The sequence below is a fragment of the Hemiscyllium ocellatum genome, chromosome 8 (assembly GCF_020745735.1).
Source record: "Hemiscyllium ocellatum isolate sHemOce1 chromosome 8, sHemOce1.pat.X.cur, whole genome shotgun sequence".
Taxonomy (NCBI): Eukaryota; Metazoa; Chordata; class Chondrichthyes; order Orectolobiformes; family Hemiscylliidae; genus Hemiscyllium; species Hemiscyllium ocellatum.
Window position 1 is genome coordinate 92,080,329 of NC_083408.1, and position 21,923 is coordinate 92,102,251.

At 40.0% G+C, this 21,923-nt stretch overlaps 2 protein-coding genes across 2 annotated transcripts in view; one reads left to right on the top strand and one right to left on the bottom strand.

Annotated features, from left to right (window-relative positions):
* The window catches only part of ddx24 (DEAD (Asp-Glu-Ala-Asp) box helicase 24), a 29,424-nt gene extending 26,745 nt beyond the window's left edge, over positions 1–2,679 (bottom strand). The window contains exon 1 of the mRNA XM_060829365.1: positions 2,480–2,679. The gene's annotated coding sequence lies outside the window, so the exon portion shown is untranslated. The remainder of the gene's footprint in view (positions 1–2,479) is intronic.
* A 1,130-nt stretch (positions 2,680–3,809) lies between these two features.
* ppp4r4 (protein phosphatase 4, regulatory subunit 4) overlaps positions 3,810–21,923 on the top strand; it is a 181,120-nt gene continuing 163,006 nt past the window's right edge. The window contains exons 1-2 of the mRNA XM_060828556.1: positions 3,810–4,118; positions 6,301–6,374. Of these exons, the coding sequence (XP_060684539.1) occupies positions 4,026–4,118; positions 6,301–6,374 (167 nt within the window). The 5' untranslated portion in view covers positions 3,810–4,025. The remainder of the gene's footprint in view (positions 4,119–6,300; positions 6,375–21,923) is intronic.

The following is a 21,923-nucleotide window of genomic DNA, read 5'->3' on the forward strand; positions in this document are numbered from 1 at the left end:
AAGTGCCAAATGTTAACTTTCTATGCCGTAATAATTATTTGATGTGTGATTATCATTCATACACACAGAAGGAAATTTGTTTTTTTTGGACTGTGGGCATAACATGGAAGTTCCATTTCTTTCTTCAATGTTTGAAACTTATTGTGATGTTGCCTTGCAAGGCAAGAATAATTTGTCTGCTCAAATATCACATGATTTGATCACAATTAACCATAAGTTCTATACTTGCAAACCACAAATCGATCAGCATCTATTTTTATGCCAGACCCCATAAAATATATTAGATCAATTTGTAGACTGATAACAAATTTTACTTGCAACCAAAATTCATTCAGAAGCAAAGAAATGTTGGTAAAGCACTAGAAGCACTGAGAACATGGATAATGTTCCTTGGGGGATAATTGACATTAGCTACATTTACAGACTGCAGTGATTCTGAACCTCATCTAATATTTTGCAGCAAGGATGTGGGCATTTATTCTTCCAGTATTTTCTTTGAGCCTGAAAACAGATATATCAGCTTACTTGCATTTCAAACAATGATATTACTGCTTATTAATTTCTTGTTACCATATACCTTGATACTTTCACCATGATTTCCAAGGAAAAATTTTTTTTTTACTTTGGAATATGTGATTTTTTTTGCTCTAATTTCTCTGGTCTTCTCTTTTGTACTTACTTTAAGTGTGTTCTCTGTTTTAAACCTTAGCTTTATTGAGATATATATCAGGACAAAAGTTTTATTTTCTCATAGTATATTTCGTTACTACAAATCATTGTTCTTGATAGCTTTTTGAATGCATTTGACGCTTTCCTTGATATCACAGTTTTGTTCTTTAGCATGTTGACTGACTTTAGTCCCATTAGCCTATTGAGTTCATTGTGGTGTTACATTGTGGTGTCGAACTAAGCAGGTTTGGAGGAATCCAGAATCGGTTGGTCATTAATTTGAAACATTAACCCTGTTTTCCACTCCAGAGATGTGGAAAATATTTTAAGGATTTTTTTTGTTATTATTTCATATCTTCAGACTCCATTTAGCTTTTGTTTTTGGATCAGACCAAGAGAGGACAAAAAGGTAATGAAGATTTTTATAAATTAAGTAGATTGTCAATACACTATATAAAAAGTTCCAGATGAAAAATAGAAGATATGTGGTGTCTTGCAATGACCTCAGGCCAAAGCACCTTATGACCAATTTTCAAGTGTGAACACTGTTTTAACGTAGGAAACATATAAATCAAATTGTACCTAAGGTCTGACAAACAAGGTCTATGTGACAGTGACCATGTAATGAACCTCAGGGAATGATGGTTGAGGAATCAGTCAGGACACTAGTCAACACTTTCCAGCTACACACAAGTGGATATGGTGGTCAAGAAGGCATGTAGCATGCTTCATCCTTCATTGAGTATAAAAAATTGACAAGTCATGTTGCAGCTGTATGATTGCCATACTACTGGAAGGATGTGGAGGCTTTGCAGAGAGTACAGAAATGGTTTACCAGGATGTTGTCTGGTTTGGAGGGCATTAGCTATGAAGAGAGATTGGACAAACTTGGTTTGTTTTTGCTTGAATGTCAAAGGATGAGTGGCAACTGATAGAAATTTACGAAATTATGACAGGCCTGGATAGAACAGATATTGGAGTCTTTTTTGCAGGGTAGAAATGCCAATTACTAGTGGACATAGATTTAAGGTAAAATGGGGTAAGTTTAAAGGTGAGAGGAAGGCTTTCTATACAGAGGACGGTAAATGCCTGAAATTGCAATGTTTAAGAGGCATCTCGACAGATATGCGAATAGTCAGGGAATAGAGGGAAAAGATATTGCCTATTGGCATATTAATTGCACGTAAAATGGCATTATGTGTCTGTGTAATCTTGGGACCAAAGGGCTTGTTTCTGTGCTGTACTGTTGTTATAATTCATCATTCAAGACAGCACACAAGACTTTGCCTTAACACGTTAAGTGTAGGAAAGATTTTCAATCAGTAAAGGGAAATAAGGGTTATCGGGAAAAGGCAGAAAAGTGGAATTTAGGTTTGTCACATTAGTCAGGTGAATTGGCCATGCTAAATTGCCCGTAGTGTTAGGTAAGGGGTATATGTAGGGGTATGGGTGGGTTGCGCTTCGGCGGGTCGGTGTGGACTTGTTGGGCCGAAGGGCCTGTTTCCACACTGTAAGTAATCTAGTCTAATCCAATCTAATCTAAACCTTCTGACTCAGTGCTACCAGTGAGTGGTGGAAACGACACCCATTAACAAGTAACTAGTTTACCAACCAAAGGCCATGAAGATGTTTACCCCAGCAAAAATAAGAAGAGTTCACTCAGGTGGGGGGGGGTTAGCAAAATATCTTTCCTCTTTCAGAAAAGCCAAAAATATTAAAATCCCGAAGAAAACTGAAGCATCTGCCAGCAGTACGTGGAGCACAAGTGATCCTCCAGCATTAATCATAATTTATACAATAGGACCCTCACCCACAACATCTGATGATTCACGCTAGAAGATCACAGTCAGAGGTCGTCAAAGGTAAACTTGCAACCCCCTTATCGGGGCCCACTCCTGACGCTTGTGGCGCAGTGGTAACGTCCCTGACTCTGTATGAGGAGGGCTCAGGTCCCACCTGCTCCAGGGATGTGTCATTAACATTGCTGCTCTTGACGAGGGGTACATTTACAAAACAAAAAGACCCGACATCGACTCTTCCCTCCAACCGCAGTGGCATAACCCCGTCATCCTTTCCGGTCTCCGCGATTTTTGAGTGTGTCAGGGACGGGGGTGGGGGTGGGGGGTGGTCGAGGCGGACATGGTTCGCGGGGGCGGAGTGACGAGCGAACGCCTTCCGTCCAGCGAGATCGGGGCGCACGGCGCTCGCCGTAGCGGCTCGTTGCCTTGGTGACGGCGGCTGCCGGGGAGACGGAGCGGCCCATCCCCGGCCCGAGCCCCCACCGCGCGGCGTCCCCGCCCCCTCACCACCCCGCCCCCACCCCCCTTCTGCCCCTCCTCCACCCCAAACCCCGGTCACGCTGCTGCCCGTCAAGGTTTCCAATCTCCGGCTCCGCTCCGGGGGGGGGGAAAGAAGGAGAAGGATCGCTGCTTGTCCGCCTCGCTCTGCTCTGTCCTTTCGGACACTGGCATCCCCCGGGTTCGGGGATAACCACCAGGAGCCTCTGTCTGCCTGACCCCCTCCCACACACACAGGCTCCCGCTGGATTGGCGGCTGGTTAATCAGACCCCCATAGAGGCCGAGCTCCCCGGCGCCGGGAGCCCAAGGCTCCGTCGCTTGGGGAGGAGAGGAGGCGGTGGGATCTTCCAACTGTCGGTCGGACGGCTCGGGCACCGGGACATGGTGCTGGGATCGTCGGAGCATCGCTGACCGGCCTCCCCAGACCCTGCTCCCTCTCTCCGCCCGCAACCCCTTGCCTTCACCCTCCGCACCCCCCCCCTCGCCTTCCCGACCCTCACCCTCACTCTCCCCCACCCCCGATCCTCACCTTCTTTTCCCGATCCTCACCCGCTCTCCCCCTCCCGACCCTTACCCCCCGATCCTCACCTTTCCCCTTCCTGACCCTCACCCCCCCACACCCTCACCTTCCTCTCCCACCCTCATCTTCCTCCCCCCACCCTCATCTTCCTCCCCCCACCCTCACCTTCCTCCCCCCACCCTCACCTTCCTCCCCCCACCCTCACCTTCGTCCTCCCACCCTCACCCCCCACCCTTACCTTCTTCCCCCCCACCCTAATCCTCTATTCTTCACCCATCATTGTCACCTTCTCTCCCCGCCCCCAGCCTCACTTTCCCCACTCACCTTCCTCCACCCCGCCCACACATTCTCTCCTATCCCTATTTTCTCCCTATCACTCTCCTCACACTCTTCTGTTCCCTCAGCTTCCTCTCCCCACCCCCGGATCCCGGATCAATCCCGCACCCACACACAAAAACGCACAGAGCTCTTCTTCCTCCCCGGACTCTGCTGCTTTATTCTCATCTCTTCTAATCCTCATTTCGTTTGTTAAAAAAAAATGATGGATTTCAATCAGGAGAATTTATTCGGGCAAATAGAAGATTTACAGGAACTGAGCTTCATTGAAAGACCAGTGCGTAGATACCTGAAGGTGTGTATGTGGGAAAGGGGAATGTGGTTGTGGAGTGGTGGTGAAATAATACATATTTGTACTTTTATATGTCAAAATTCAGTGGGGTACAATATGCATGTATGTAATTTGAGCTATCAAGGTTACATTGGGCTACGGTTCCAGTGCAGTGAAGGCAGAGCCTGCGTTACCCCTGAACCACTGCACAGTATTGGAAATATCTATAAGGCGAAAATCGACAGCCTGCCTTGGGTACAGAGACGAAATCAGATTTATTATACGGGCCCACAAGTGATACTGACTACAGCCGTAGGGTAGCGAAGCTATATTATGTAAGTTATCAGCGACTGAAGCATCAAATCTGCCGTACCAGCACTGAAATTGTTAGCACGTTATGACTCATTTTAACGGGAACATTTACCAGTTCATCGTTAACATTTTAAATATCGAGCCACCAGGCATATTTATTAAGAATTCAACCCACAATTTAATTTTAGATTTATTTAATCGATATGTATATATGATAAATTTGGAACAAATATCAATTGTTATTGAATATATCAGATTATATTTCTGAACAAATATTAACATGGACCTTGTTACATTCTGAACTGTGACTGATTCTCTATTCACTACCTGATTTACTAATTTAATGAAGACATTTCTGATATGATACAGACTAGATGTTTGCTAGATGTTCTGTTACGAACAACAGAACAGATGAACTTGAATTTTAAATCAATGCTAAATCGAAATGCAGATGCTTTACATGTGAATTAGAAGTATGAAAGGCTTTTGCCCGAAACGTCGATTTTCCTGCTCCTCGGATGCTGCCTGAACTGCTATGTTTTTCCAGCACCACTCTGATCTAGACTCTGGTTTCCAGCATCTGCAGTCATTGTTTTTATCGAATTAAAAGTAAATCCTGTCTGGAAATGGTCAGCAGGTCAGGGAGAGGAGAGGGAGTGAAATATTAACTCCTTCTCCACTGAAGCTGTCTGATCTGCCCAATTTCTCTTCCATTTTCTATATTTTACTGGAACCTTATGTTGTTAATCTACATAGATTAGTAACTGAAACATAGTTTAAAACGTTTTTTTAAAAATTGACGTCTGGCAAAAAGAGCATTTCGTCTGGTGAGGTAGCTTTGGCAAACTCTTGTCAGTTTGAGTAACTTATTTTATATAGCTTGTCAAATGCATGTATAAACCTTTCATCATTATCCATGATAAAATGCTTTTAGTCGTAAGAGAAAGAAAGACTTGCATTCGTATAGTGCTGTTCACAGTGTTATAATGAAGAAAGTGCAGTAGTCAGTTTATGCGAGCAATCTTCCACAAACAGCAATGTGATAATGACCAGCTAATCTGTTTTTTTGTGATGTTGCTTGTGGTATAAATTGTGTCTGTGGGATCTTTTACACCTACTCAAACATCAGATGGGCCCTTGTTTTAACATTACATCTGAAAGAGGATATCTCAGACACTACAATAAAATCATAAAATAGAGCCTTGGTTTGTGTGCTCAAGTTCTCAAGTGCAACTTGAAGCTGAATCTTTTTGACTCAGAGGCAAGAGCATTACCAACGGAAAAAAAGAAATTGAGTTTGTAGATCAGAGCCTGCATGTTTAGTCACAAGCAAATTGTTTATGAAGGGCTGAAAATAATGGAACACTAAATTCGAAATCGTATTTAAAAGTTGGGATTAATTCAGGAGTATAGAGTTACCATTTGATCATTTACAGCATTGGAAGAGCTACATACATTGATATTAACTGGTATATTGCATACAATTTTTTTCCCTTCTTTAATTCTGGCTTTTTTTTCCCAAAAAAAGTAATGATAGTGTGTTGAAGTGATATTTTCTCCCTTTGAATTAAACTTAAATAATTTCTCTCTGTTTTGGAGTGATGAATTGGGAGTCTAAACAATTTGCTACTCCAACTGTGTTCAATCCCAACCATTTCAGAATAATTACAATGTTCTTTATAAACATACCCCTATCTCTTATATATTACATATTGGATACGTTGCAAATAAAACTGATCTAATCTTTCATATGGTATTGCAATAACCATGCTTTTCCATTGCAGTTTATGATATCATGTGACACCCCTTGATTGGACCTTGCTTGACTGAAATCATTTGATTTGATAACTGCATTGCATATCTGCTCTATTTTTAATCTTATTTACATTTGTAGACACCAGAAGAAATTGAAAGATTGACAGTTGATGAAGAACTTAATGATATTGAAAGAGCTGTTTATCTTCTCAGGTAGGTTATTAATTCCAACTTCCTGGTGTTGTGGAAGAAAGGTTCAGTAACGCCTGAAGTTGTGGGGCAGTATATTTGAAAATTAATATTTTTAAATTATATTTCAGCAGTGCTGTGATAGCCTGATTCAGAAAGATATCTGTCTTTTTTTCTCTACTTTTGCTACATTTTGCTTTTAAACAACTTCTATTCTTAACTGTCCAGCTTTTCCATCCTTACAAAATAGATGGCAAACCAAAGATTAGTTCTTTTTTCATTATCTCTTGGTGTTGGTACATTGTTATTTCAAGGATTCTGATATTGTAACTATAATTGCAGTGCTGACAATTACTTTTATTGCTTATGTTTTAGTCTGCTTCAATGGAAAGTGTCTAAGCCTGGGTTGGTATAACCATTTTATTGTTCTGGTGCACACTGAAATTTCAACTTGCTCATCTGAAATCTGTGCCATTAGCTATTTGATCAGTTGTAATGTGTTAGCTCCTCAAGCTTATTCAACCTTTTTTTTAAACAATTCTAGCAGTGCTTTTGACTGGAGTTGTGATAGAAAATGACAGTTTGCAAGTCAGCAGAGTTGAAAAGAGCTGAAAAATGTGTAGCTGGAAAAGTGCAGCAGGTCAGGCAGCATCTGAGGAGCAGTTGAATCAACGTTTCGGGCATAAGACCTTCTTATGCCCGAAACGTCGATTCTCCTGCTCCTTGGATGCTGCCTGACCTGCTGTGCTTTTCCAGCAACACATTTTTCAGATCTGATCTCCAGCATCTGCAGTCCTCACTTTCTCCTCCTTGCAGAGTTGAAAAGCAAATTTGAGCATAGGCATGGGAGAAGATCCTGGTCACCCAAAGAAATCCATGCTAGTTTGGAGCATATAATTTATAGTTCATAACTTTCAAATTCTACTACAAGGTTTGTGGCTGAGCTTAATCACATTATTCCAGCACATACAGCATACAACAAGTTTCATAAACTGATCAGTACACTGAATTATGTTGGCAAGCAGACATGCGCTGTTATCTCAGTCTTGGATCTTCTAGTTCCCATGGCTTAGCCACCTTGTTTGGCCTTCTGTTCCTTTTATCTCCTTCTTCTATGCAGCAATGAATAAAAAAATGCCCAGGCCATTAAGGCTATCATTACAAAAGCTGACCACGTATTCTCAGGACTATCCTTGGCCAAGTGTCCTATCATTTTAAGAAGGAGCCGACATACCTAGAGAACTTCCTTCAAGATTATTGATCCACCTTATTAATAATCCAACTAATATTGCCTAACGCCCCGTAACTTTCTACTTGACTAGCTTATATAGTACTGTAGTTAATGATTGCAAGCCTCTGTCTATGTCTGATTTATTTCTACGTCCATCAAATTCAAATATCTTACTGACTTGTTGAGCTACTGTGATTTCCAATGAGTTTAACTCCTTTAGCATGTGTCTAGTTTTTTTATTAGGTTACAAAATGGCATTGAATTGGTAAGCTTTGTGAAAATATGAAAGCATTTTTAAAAATAGAGAATAGTTCTTTATGGTTTTACACATTTCAGTGCCTGTTATTGTCTTTGTTTGATTCTGACTTCTCCAAGCTATAAATTGCCAGGCAGCCATAAAGTCTGATGTTGTTTTTGTATCTTCACAATGCACGAAGAAGCAAGCCCACCTTTGCACATTTGATTAATTATCCATTCTTGTTTATTCATTGTCGAAAGTTTGTGACATTCAATATTTGCTGATGCTGTTTCAAGAACTGAGAAAGTAGATGTGACCCATATTGTCTGTCTGGTGACCCGTAATGATTTGTAACAGTAACATTAGACTTTTCTTCAAGCGTTCAAGCAAATGTCTTTGTGGCCTGAAAATCTCTCAAATTTCATTTAAGGTTCAAAAGATCCTGCATAAATACCTTATACCTTTTTGTTTGTTTTCAATCTGACTGTGCCGAGTATAAATTACTCTCTAAGTCACTGTTAAAAATCACACAACACCAGGTTATAGTCCAACAGGTTTATTTGGGAATACTAGCTTTTGGAGCACTGTTCCTTCATCAACTAGCTGTGGCGCAGGATCATAAGGCACAGAATTTATAGCAAAAGATTACAATGTAATGCAACTGATATGATATATTGAACAAATCTAGATTGCTGTTAAGTCTTCCATCTTTTAGAATGGGTTGCATTAATATGTAAATCCCAGAACTATTTTCAAATCACATTCTTGAAACAATATAAGGTTTTATTTTAAAAAACAGTAACATCTTAGCTCGGACAATACATTAATGGTGTTGTGTGATTTCTAACTTTGTCCACCAAAGTCCAACATGTGCACCTCCATATCATGGTCTCCAAGTCACATTTTTGTAAATTCTCTCCTTAAATACATTATATGCTCTTAAGCTTATGTTTTTAATCATTATTTCATTCTAGTGTGGGGTTATTTGCCTCCTTCCACACTTGCCTGATTGTATTTCTTTCAAAATGCTCAGTTTCAATCATTTTAACATTGACAGATTTTTGTTTTGGATGTAAAGTTGGATTAATTGGAAAGATACATTAAACAGTTATGTGAAGATGGTTGTATCAAAACGGACATTTCAAAATTCTATTTAATGTCAGCTAGGAAAATGCTTCACCTCCCCAGCTAAATAAAATTGTAATATAATTTACTTAAAAGAGCCAGAAGGAGGCATGTGAAAGCTTTAGGGGGTGGGATTAAGGAAATCCCTAAGATGTTCTATACTTAAGTGAGGAACAAGAGGATGGCCAGAGTGAGGATAGGGCTGATCAGGGATAATGCAGGGAACTTGTGCCTGGAGTCGGAAGAAGTAGGGGAGGTCTTTACTGAATACTTTGCTTCAGTGTTCACTAGTGAGAAGGACCTTGACTCTTCTGAGGACAACGTGAAGCAGACTGATATGCTAGTACAGATTGATGTTAAGAAGGAGGATATGTAAAAATTTTCAAAACCGTAAGGATAGATAAATCTCCTGGGCCAGAGGGGATATACCCTAGGTTACTACAGGAAGCGAGGGAAGTGATTGCTGCGACTTTGGCAATGATCTTTACGTCCTCTCTGTCCACTGGAGTAATGCCAGATGATTGGAGAATGGCAAATGCTATTCCCTTGTTCAAGAAAGAGAATAGCAATAACCCTGCGAATTACAGACCAGTCAGTCTTATGTCAGTGGTTGGTAAATTATTGGAGAGGATCCTGAGAGACAGGATTTATGATTACTTGGAAAATCAGAGTTTGACTGGAGGTAGTCAACATGGCTTTATGCGGGACAGGTCATGCCTCCCAAACCTTATTAAATTCTTTGAGGATGTGACAAAACACGTTGATGAAGGTAGAGCAGTGGATGTGGTGTACACAGATTTTAGCAAGGCATTTGATAAGATTCCCCATGGCAGGCTCATCCAGAAAGTAAGGAGGCATGGGGTATAGGGAAATCTGGCTGCATGGATACGGAATTCACTTGCCTGTAGAAAACAGAGGATGGTAGTAGATGGAAAGTATTTAGCCTGGATTTCAGTGACCAGTGACGTTCCGCAGGGATCAGTTCAGGGATCAGCTCTTTGTGATTTTTATAAATGACTTGGACGAGGAAGTGGAAGGGTGGGTTAATAAGTTTGCCGATGACATGAAGGTTGGTGGAGTTGTGAATAGTGTGAAGGGCTGTTGTAGGCTGCAACGGGATATTGACAGGATGCAAAACTGGACTGATAACTGGCAGATGGAGTTCAACCTGGAAAAGTGTGAAGTCATTCACTTTAGTAGGTCGAATTTGAATGCAGGCTACAGGATTAAAGGCAGGATTCTTGGCAGTGTGGAGGAACAGAGGGATCGCATAGATCCCACAAAGTTGCCACCCAAGTTGATAGGGTTGTTAAGAAGGTGTATGGCTTTCATTAGCAGGGGAATTGAGTTTAAGAGCTGCGAGGTTATGCTGCAGTTCTATAGACCCTGGTTAGACCACCCTTGGAATATTGGGTTCAGTTCTAGTTACCTCATTATAGGAAAGATGTGGAAACTTTAGAGATGGTGCTAGAGAATTCACCTGGATGCTGCCGGGAATGAAGGGCATGTCTTATGAAGAAAGGTCGAGGGAGTGAAGAAGGATGAGAGGTGTACAAGAGGATGAGAGGCATAGATAGAATGGATAGCCAGAGACTGTTTTCAAGGGCAGAAATGTCTGTCACAAGAGGGCATAATTTTAAGGAGGGTTTAGGGGAGATGTCAGAGGTAGGTTCTTTACACAGGTGTGTGGAATGGACTGCTGGCAGTGTTAGTAGAATTAGATACATATGTACATTTAAGGGAATCTTGGATAGGAACATGGAAGATAGTATAGCATCGAGGGCCAAGGGACTGTACTTTTCTGAACTGTTCTATGTTCTGTAATGTAAGAAATAAGAGCAAGTTTTGACCATCTAATCTGTTTTGTCATTCAGTAGTCTGGAGATGCTGACATTGGACTGAGGTGGACAAGGTCAGAAGCCAGATGACACCAGGTTATAGCCCAACAGGTCTGCTCCGAAAGCTTGTGATTTCAAGTAAACCTGTTGGACTATAACCTGGTGTCATCTGACGTCTGACATCATTCAGTAAGATCTTGATTAAACATTTAGAATCTTACAGTCATACAACTCAGAAACAGGCTTTTTGGCCCATCTCATCTATGCCGAGCAGGTTTCCTAAACTTAACTAGTCCTATTTTCCTGTGTTTGGCTTATATTCCTATAAACATTTCCTCTTTGTACCTGTCCAAATATATTTTAAATGCTTGTAGTTGTACCCATCTATTATTTCCTTATGGCAGCTCATTTGATATATGCACCACCCTCTGTGTGAAAAAGTTGTCCCTCGCTCCCTATTAAATCTTTCTTCTCTCACCTTAAACCTATGCCCTCCTGTTTTGGAGTCCCTACCCTGTGGAAAAGACCCTGACTGTTTACCTAATCTATGCCCCTCATGATTTTATAAACCTCTAAAAGATCACCTCATGGCCTCCTTAAGCCAACACTTTCCCACCCTCTCTTCATTTTCCTTGATTCCTTTAGTGTTCAAGGATCTATTGCTCTCAGACTTGAGAGTATTCATTGATTAAAATATCTGCAGCCCCATGAGTTCAGAATCCTAAAGGTTCATAAGTCAGAGTGAAGAAATCTGCCTCGTCTCCATCCTAAGCTGTCAACCCTTTATCCTCACTCTACGCAAGTAGTTCCAGACTTTCCAGTAGAGGAGGACGATCTCCTGTTCAAGTACCCTCTAAGAATTTCATGTTTTCAATGAGACAATTGAGTATATAAATTATATGAATTTCTGTGCCAATGTGATGCCAAAAATGTAGATTATCCATCCCAAAGCTTGATGAATCATAATAAGCAGCATATCCTTTCAGTTGTTTGTGACAAGTGGGGTACTGACCGTATGTAACTAGCTTGCACTTACAAAACACACAACATTGTGTGTTAGATATGATTCTGCAATTGGCCAATAATCCTGAGGGTGTGAAGAATTATATGACAACCAATTAAGGACTGTCAGTTGGGCTCAGTGTGACACAGTTGAGTATACTGTAAAAACAAGGGCTGCAGAGTATACTGTAAGCCAAATGCAAGAATATATTGTGTCTTCTTGTTTGCAGACTGAAAGAATATATGCATGCACTGTGCCTGTTTAAGTGCATTAAAGTAAGTGATATCCACGTGCTGGTTTGTTTCTCATGGCATGCCCTGATGAATTAGAATCAAACTGTCTGGTTTGAAATCTAAACAAAATCTGAAAGGTTAACAGTAAATATTGTTACCTGCTGCATTCTCCTTGGCAATGCCTCTAGAATTTGTCAACCAAACAGCATTTTCTCTCCAAAAGCTTTTCCCCTTTATTGGTGTATTCTTGTGAATTACTCTGAGTTTAAGATAAAAAGCTTTGACGATTTTTGTTTTCGAAGTACTCAATCATCTCATGTTCTTCCAAACTCCAGAAAAAGTACACTCTTTTTGCTCATAGTACAATCATCTCATTCCAGGAATTAATCTATTCAGCCTTCATTGTACTGTCGCAAAAAGAATTTTATCCTTCCTCAGGTAAAGAAGCTAAAACTGTACACTGTTTGCCAGGTGTTGTCTCAAAGTATTATATTATTGTAACAGTTCCTTACACTTGTTGCCCAATTGCCTTGCCACAAAGGCTAACATGCCACTTGACTTCGTAACTGTTTCCGATGCTTGTATGTTAATTTTCTGAGATGTATACAAGGATCCTTTGAATACTAATACTTCCCAGCATCTTGCCTGTTTTTAAAAAAAACCTACTTCAATGACTTTCTATAAGTACTCTATCTACCACCTTCCCTTTCAATCACAGAATTGCTGTCATCTTTTTGCAGCCTCTATTATAAGATCATAAGGCATATTCATACCTTTGGTGCTTAGTTTTCCAGAGTTTAATGATATTCTCAGTTAAAAATCACACAACACCAGGTTATAGTCCAACAGGTTTAATTGGAAGCACACTAGCTTTCAGAGCGACGCTCCTTCATCAGGTTATTGTCACCTGATGAAGGAGCGTCGCTCCGAAAACTAGTGTGCTTCCAATTATACCTGTTGGACTATAACCTGGTGTTGTGTGATTTTTAACTTTGTACACCCCAGTCCAACACTGGCATCTCCAAATCATGATATTCACAGATTTGGAAAAATGCACTTGTTCCTCTCAGCCAGATCATGACATGAATTGTAAATAGTTGAGGCTTAACTGCTAACCCCTGCATCACTGCGTTAAATGCACAATGTTATCCTGAAAATTCCCTGTTTATTCCTACTTTTCTGTCCAGAGGCTAATCTTCATGAATGCTAATGTTAGTCCTAATCCAATAGGTCCTAATGTGTTTGGAAAATAATTGATGCAATCTTAAAAATCTGAATATGCCCCAGCCAAAAGTCTCCCCCTTATCTTGCCTGCGGCCTCAAGGGTAGCTCAATTAATTACTCTTGCCTTTGTGCCAGAAGACTGTGGGATCAAGTCCCACTCCACAAACTTGAGCATAAGAATCTAGACTCTCATACCAGTTATTACCACACTTCTGTTTATGGGAGTTTGATCTATGCAAATTGATTGCTGTTTATCCAAATTATAAAGGCAGCATGGTGGCACAGTGGTTATCACTGCTGCCTCTCAGTGCCAGAGACCCGGGTTCAATTCCCGCCTCAGACAACTGACAGTGTCGAGTTTGCACACTCTCCACGTGTCTGCATGGGTTTTCTCCAGGTGCTCCAGTTTCCTCCCACAGTCCAAAAATGTGTGCATGTTAGGTGAATTGGCCATGCTAAATTGCCCGTAGTGTTAGGTGAAGTGGTTAATGTAGGGGAATGGGTCTGGATGGGTTGTGCTTCGACATGTCGGTGTGGACTTGTTGGGCCTAAGGGCCTGTTTCCACACTGTAAGGAATCTAATCTAATCTAATAAGCAACTACCCTTCAAAAGTAACAAAAACAGAAATTGCTGGAAAAACTTTGCAGGTCTGGCAGCATTTGTGGAGAGTAATGCAAGTTAACCTTTTCTCTGATTTCTCTCCACAGATGCTGAATTTTTCCAGCAATTTCTGTTTTTGTTTCTGATTTCCAGCATCTGCAGTTCTTTCGGTTTTTTACACTTCAGAAGTACTTAATAGGCTGAAAAGTACTTTGACGATCTCTGAGGTCACGAAAGGCATTTTATGAGTCAAAGATTTCCTTTCCTATAAACCTCTCCATCACCTCAACAAAGCTTTATGAGATTTGTGAACCATAATTTGTCTTTCATGAAACTATACCTAATAATATCATGATTTTCCAACTGCTCTGTTACTAGATCTTTAATCATTATTGAATGTTAAATATTAACAGTATTCGACTTTAAATTCCTTGTTTGCTCTCTCCTCCTTGTGTTTTAGTATTTTAGGAAATTGTGGAAGGTCAACCACCTCTTTTAAAACTATATTATGTAGGCTATAAGGCCCAGAAAACTTGTTGGTTTTTAGCCATCTGAATTTTTAAGAGTACTTATTTATGCATAATTAGGTTTAACAAAAAATGTTTGTTTGATTATGTTATCAAATAAAACCTTTTATTTACCAAATCATAGAATGATACATTTAGAAGCAAAGTATGGTGTATTCCATGACAACACTTCTTGGTTAGAACAATGTGATAAGTTGCTTCAGTCAAGTTTGTTAAAATTTACATTTATTTATAGCGGTCAGAGTGCTAAGATTTTTATTGGTAATTCCTGATAAATTAAAGTGATTTGAAATAGAAGTCATATATTCCTGCTTGATATAAACAGTATTGAGCTTGGAGTTTATTAAAACAAATTCATCCAAGAGATGTCAATGACACCTACAAGTTCAGCATTTATTGCCTATCCCTAATTGCTTTGGAGAGGATGATGGTGAATTCCTTTCGTAAAGCATTGCAATTCACCTGGTATAGATGTGCACAAAATGCTGTTGGGGTAGGACAATGATGTAATGCCAATGAAGGCATGGCAATATAGTTCCAAGCCAGGATGGAATGGAATATGAGATGGAGGGCAACTTGCATATGGCAGTGCTCTCACGCATCTGCTACCTTTAATGTTCCAGATGGTCAAGTGACCTGGAATACTCTACCTGGGAATCAGGAAACCCTCAAGTCACTGAGGTAATGAATTCCTTGCGAATGAATGTGGAATCTCTTGATTAAGGCTGCAGAACTAAGTGCTGCTATACGGGGTGAAATATAGTGGATGCTGTTGTAATGAACATTGTGCCAATTGAATAAGTTAATGCTGAGTAATTTTATTTTGTGAAGATTTGCATTTATGTTATTGCATCTCGTACTGTGAATTACTAGAGGTGTAATTTATGTCACAGACAGATATGGTAAGCATGGCTTTTCACATACAGAGGTGCATGTTTTTTTTATTTGTTGCTAACTTTTGCCTGATCTCTTGTGCTCACTTAAGTATTGTAGTCGCTTAAATTAATGCTTACCTTATGTGATGTGGCTTTTAGTATAATCAAGCAGTGATGATTATTGAGGACATGTATGACTTGTTCTAATTCTGCTTTTGTCTAAATTCAAATACTCCATCTGTCAACACAAGTGCATAACCTAATGTTAATATGTAATTCCTGACGTGTGCCATGTAGGTAGCGTACATATTTTGTCAGTAGCTGAGCTAGTTATGCAGAATTACCAGCCTCTGACTTGTATTTGTCATTTCAATAATTATATAGCTGGTTTCATTCAGATTCTTGCTAACGGAGCTGTAGGGTGTTGGTATGTGAGAGATCCAGCAGTGGTAATGTTGTTCAATCTCAAGTTGAGATGGCTCGATTATCTGTTGGAGTTGATCATTTATTGACTCTAGCATAGCACAAATGTACTACGCAATTTAAGTGAACTCCTTTTCTGTTTAGAATAATAACTTAAAAGCAATATAGTACATCGCAGTGCGAGTGATTGGAGATTTGCTGAAAGAATATATTACAACTTTGAAACTATTCCACAATATATTTGCTTGAATGCTTGAGATTTTTTTTAGTGGTTTTTCTATCAAACGTAGCAAGTGCTTTTGCACCATTTTTTTTGCAGCATGTATCAATAAGTAAAATATTGGGTTCTTTGATCCAGCATATAATGTAGTACTAGACCACATGGATAAAGCAGTCTTGAATTCTAATTTCTGGTTTGTGCTGTGACTGTCGTCAGCAAAAATGAAGTTGAGCACACAACAAGTTCTCCATCACTGGATTAAAGAGCGGACAAAATTTGCTTGGTTTTCCAATTCTGATAGCTTTCCAGTCATGCTTGCTGAAAAGTTGATTTGGTTGGAACTGAAGAAGGACAAAATTGAGTTCAACAGTGATTCCCATAGTTGACTAACATGTCAAAGATATTGCTGTTTGGACGAAGTTGCCGTTTTCTGCTCGGGTCCGCTTTCTGTGCATGGACTCTTGTGCATCTGTGACCAGTTCAAACGGGCCTCGGGGGCCAAGGTCAACCGAGGCAAGGGTGAGGCCATGCTCTTCGGGAACTGGGCCGACCAATCCTTCATCCCCATCACTGTCAGCACTGACCACCTGCAGGTGCTGGGGCGTGCACCAAGTCTTGGGGGGAGCGTATCAAGAAAGTGAGGCAGAAACTGGGCAGATGGAAACTATGGTTGCTCTCCACGGGTAAAAACCTGGTCATCAGGTGTGAGGCACTGTCGCTGTTGTTATATTTGCCACACGTCTGGCCTATTCCCAGAACCTGTGCCGTCACAGTCACCCTGGCCATCTTACATTTTGAATGGAAATCAAAGATGGCTAGGGTCCGAAGGGACTCGATGTACAAAGCTCTGGACAACGGGGGGGAGAAAACACACCCAATGCCACCCTCACCCTGATGGCCACCTTTGTGTGTGGCAGCATCAAGCTGTGTGTGGGTCCCCGGTATGCAAACACCAAGTGTCACTACGTACTGAGGTTCTACTTGTCCCCAGCGTTGTGAAGGATGGGCCTGGCCTCGCTCCCACGGAACGCTCGAAGTAGTTGGACCGTTCCGTATCACCTGTCCTTTGTGAAGAAATTTATGAAAAAAAACACCTTTGACCACAAATCCATCAGGATGTGGTCAGCACGTAGTGTCCTTGAGATCCTTCGGGAAAAGGAGAGGGCGGATCCTGTTGAGCAGTTCCCTGAGCAGACTGTCAGTGTCATTTGGCAGAATGCCTCATCGCCAGAACTTTCCAACAAGCATCAAGACATGAGATCTTTTATGCACGCCCGGACTCTCTGCCGCACTGCACGCTGCCCTTGAAGTGGCTGCAGGGGGACGAGACTGTCACACACCTCCTGGAATGAGACTATGCAAAGGAAGTCTGGAGATGAATGGAGTGGTGTTTGTCGAGACGAACATCAACTGTACCTGGAGGATCGCTTTGGTCTGTCTGAAACCTGTTGATCTTCCAGCTGAAGGAGCTGACCCCAACTGAGTGTTGCAAATTGGCACATTCCAAGGTCCAAGGTCTAGGACGACGGTTGAAGGACACACTGAAGTTTGGGGCAGCTACCGCCAAGGCACGGGGGGAAAAGACCACTGTATAACATCTGCCTGTCAAAGAACAGGGGGCCCACACAGTAAGTGGGCTCCGCTGATGCCTCAACTAAATACATGCATAGTAAATGTACAGACCTGTATATATGAATTATTACTCGATCTCTGTATGCAAAGATGTTGATGTACGTATGGCATGACCAATTGTACAGATCATCAAAATTTTTTTAAAATAAAGTATATTTTTGAAATAAAAAAAAGTTATTTGGATTACTGAGTGACTGTGTTAAAGCTATCCCTTTATTTTTATAGTCTCTCAGAAAGGTGGAAGGAAAATTTGAAATTTAAAGTAAGGAATACTTTCAAATTGTTGAAGGGTTATAATACTGACTGTGTTATTCTGAGAAATTCATAGTTATGTTGAATAACTGTGCTGAGCACGTAATATGGTGTTGTGAAGTTAAGAAATAATTTGTGTGAGAAAATATATTGATGTTTTGTTGATCTCTGAATCTCCTGAATTCCCAAAGCCTTTGAGTGTACTGGTAGTTCTCTTATAACGGTGTTCCAGTGAAATCTCGCTTAGTAGAAAATTGCTTAATAGAAATAATGGGGCCTATGGAAAAAGTGGGGTTAGGGGCAGACTAGCAACAAAAACACGCAAGATTGCTCAAAGATCACCCAAAGTATAGCATAGCCTGAGTGAAGGTTGACATTACATTTATAGCCTGAATGAAGGTTGAAATCATATTGATTAACAAAACAAAAGTAAATTTACCACAGTACATTTAAAAAATGTAAGATAGTTGCTGTGTACAGTATAGCAGATACTTCAGTGCGGGCATTGGTGCATGTTTAGAAGGCACTAAGACTGACACTGGTGTCGCGCATGCACAAAGTGGCACATATATTTTGACGCGCATGTGCAGAACAAAGAGCTGGTATCGCACTATTGCCAACAGAAGTGAGCATTCTCTAAGATACTGTCGCGTACTTCATTAGTGATGTTATAGCCAAATCACGTTGCTGAAACTCATGTTATCCCAGAACCACCTGTAATTCAATAGATGATCTAAAGTTGAAGGTGTAATTTAACTTAAAAAGTAGAAACTCAGTGGGGATGTGCTTGTATTTAAAGTTTTCAAAGAAGTCACTTGCTGCTTTATGTTTAATTCCAATGCACATATTTAATGTTTTTTTTAATCGTGCTCACCATTGAAATTTCATATAATTTTGTCTTGCAAAGTTAGTTAGGTGTAACATTTCTAAGAGTTTATTTACTCAGAAACTTTAAATTCGGACCAGTTACAGAGATTGAGTGACAGAATTAGAATTAAGCAGTCCCTTTATATTTCATTCCTCATTAGGTTATATTAACCACTTCCTTTAAAATGAGGGGTAGCTATTTAACTAAATATTAATGCTATGCCATTATACAGTATTTATAGGTTGTAACAACAGACAGTGAATCTACAAACGATTTTCAAAGATTTGAATGCAGAGCAGATTTCTGGTATGTTTCATAATTTAGTATTTACCTTTGTAATAAGGTGATGAGTGTGACTTAGTGTTAATTATTGCAAAAATATTAAAACTCTTGAAAATGTCACAAGTGCTGAAAAATACTCACATCTAAAAGAATCAAAAACAGAAATTGCTGGAAAAATTCAGCAGGTCTGACTTCATCTCTGGAGAGAAAGCTAGGTTAACTTTTTGGGTCCAGTGACCTTTCTTCAGAGTAGTTCTGAAGAACAGATGCGACCAGTCTTAGTGAGCTTCCTGAGCAATTTGTTTTCATTTATGATTTCCAATATATGAAGTTCCTTGGTTTTTTTTTGCTTAACGACCTAAATAATAACCCAACAAGAACAACAGCGCCTCTTCTTCCTCAGATGGCTTGGGAAATTCAGCATGTCCATAAGGATCATCAATAACTTTTACAGATCCATCTTGGAGAACATTCTATCTTTATGCATAATAGCCTATTACGGCAACTGTTTTGCCCAGGACTGTTGGAAACTACCGAAGGTTGCCTGCACAGGCCAGACCGTCATGGAAGACAACCTTCCATCCTTGGACTCCATTTACATTTCTCGTCCCAGAAAGACTGTCAAAATCATCAAAGACACCTCCCAGCCTGGTAGTGCTCTCCTACAACTTCTTCTGTCAGGCAGAAGATATAGAAGATTGAACATACTTACTGGTAGGTTCAAGAACAGTTTCCTGCTGTTATTCAATTGATGAATTGACTAACTTCAAATAATGTTGATCTTGTTATTGTTGATTTTTCTCCGCGCTCCTCCTGTGCAGTGTCACCTGTCTAAGCACCCTGTGATCTGCCTATTCTGCTCACAGACAAAGCGTTTCACCGGACTTAGGTACACATGACTACAATAAGTCAAATCAAGAATACTTACTTTGGGTGTATATTAAATAAATGCGTTTACTGTTGGCTAATGAAGTGGTTTATGGACCAATTACTTCACGTAACTGTAAGTGGTTGTTGTATTGTAAATGATTGTTCACCACCTTGTTGGTTCTTTTTCAGCTAGTTTGAAGCCTCAGGAGGAGGACAGGTATTTCTGGAGAATTCAACAGTTGTGCTTACTGTGAACTTAGGCTCAGGAATGAGTCTGATGATAGATATGATTATGAGGAAAACAACTAATCAGTTGACCTGAGTTTATACCTGATTTCATAAGCTATGATTATAGTAATTGAATATTCTTCTTGGCACTTCCTAATACATACACTCGCATGTACTCAATCCATAGAACAATCATTGTTTACAGCACAGTGAACGTCAATTAATCCATGTTTGACCAATCCTTTTGAGAAAGCAATCCAAAACTAATCCGTGTTCTTCTGACCACCATGTATCTTCCTTTTGTGCTCTACCAAATGTCAATGTTTGAGAGTATCTTTGATTCTTATATGGAATCCATTTTGCTTCTACAGAGTACTTAAATTGAGAATTTAGTGGCTGAAGGAATTTAGGACATTGAAGGAATAGTTGCTGTTTTTTTCTCTACACTTGAAGTAGTTTAACCTAATCTTAAATTTATAACTTAATAAACAAATAAACTAACTAATAAACAAAATTGAAAATAACTATTGAATGAGGTTTTCATGTTTTGAAATATAGTAAGGTAAATAAATCATGATGGCATGGTGATGTATTGGGGATGCAATGGGTGGCAATTACGTTAGTTCTGTTGGAACAGTGCTTGCTGAGGTTGTGAACATTAGTGGAAAAACAAATTGTGAGGAGGATATAGAACCTGCAAAGGGACATATTTGGACGAGCTTGTGGTGAAATGAGGTTGTCAACTGTAGTAAGAAGAGTAGAAAAGTAAAATCTTTCTTTAGTGCAGACAAAAATATAAAATGTTACACTTCAGAGGGATCTGTGTTCTCACACACAACCATTGCATGCAATTAGGCAAATGGATGTTGGCCTTTATTGCAAGGGGAAAGTGGAATTTGAGAGGAGGGAAGTCTTGCTATAATGATACATGTTGGTAAAATCCATACTTAGAGCATATCATGCTATTTTGGTCTCCTTATTTAAGGAGGGGTACACACGTATTTCAGAGAAGATTCACATGGTTACTTTTTGGGATAAAGTGATTATGGTTTGAGGAAAGCTTATGTCTGTAGTCATTGCCATTGAAAGAGAGTTGATCTTATCGGAACTTAAGATATTTAGGGAGCTTTATAAGATAGATATTGGGGGCATCTAGAATTTAGGAGCATAGTTTCAGAATATAGGATCTTCTATTTTTGATAGAGATGAGGAGGAAGTTTTTTCTCAGAGGATTATTAAACTTTTGAATACTCTTCAATGGAGTTTGGGCCATTGTAGAATTTAGGAGAAAGTGAGGACTGCAGATGCTGGAGATCAGAGCTGAAAATGTGTTGCTGGAAAAGCACAGAAGGTCAGGCAGCATCCAAAGAGCAGGAGAATGCTCATGCCCGAAACATCGATTCTCCTGCTCTTTGGATGCTGCCTGACCTGCTGTGCTTTTCCAGCAACACATTTTCACCATTGTAGAATTTAGCCTTGAGTATATTCAGCTTGTTGATCCACAGAGGGACTGTAGGTCTATGGGATACAGGCAGGAAAATGGAATTGTGGTCATGGTCAGATCTGTCATGACTGTACTAAATGGCAGAATAAGGTCCCAGACTTGAATTATCTGCACCTCTTTTTCTTATGTTGATGTTTTAGAATTTATTTTTCATAACTTTGTGTTCATTTCAGCCAAGTTTTGTTTCAAAAGTATTGTTTAATAGATTTCAGAATCTATTCATACCTATGTTAATACTACTTGGAGCAATAATGCAAATGTTTTGCACATTTGAAATTGCCAGATGTCAATTCCATTTTGTCTGATGGAGAACAAACTGTCCTGTTTACACATTGTGATAATGTGCCAACACCTAATTATTCTGTTACAAATCTCACTTATTTTTTCCCACCAAGATAA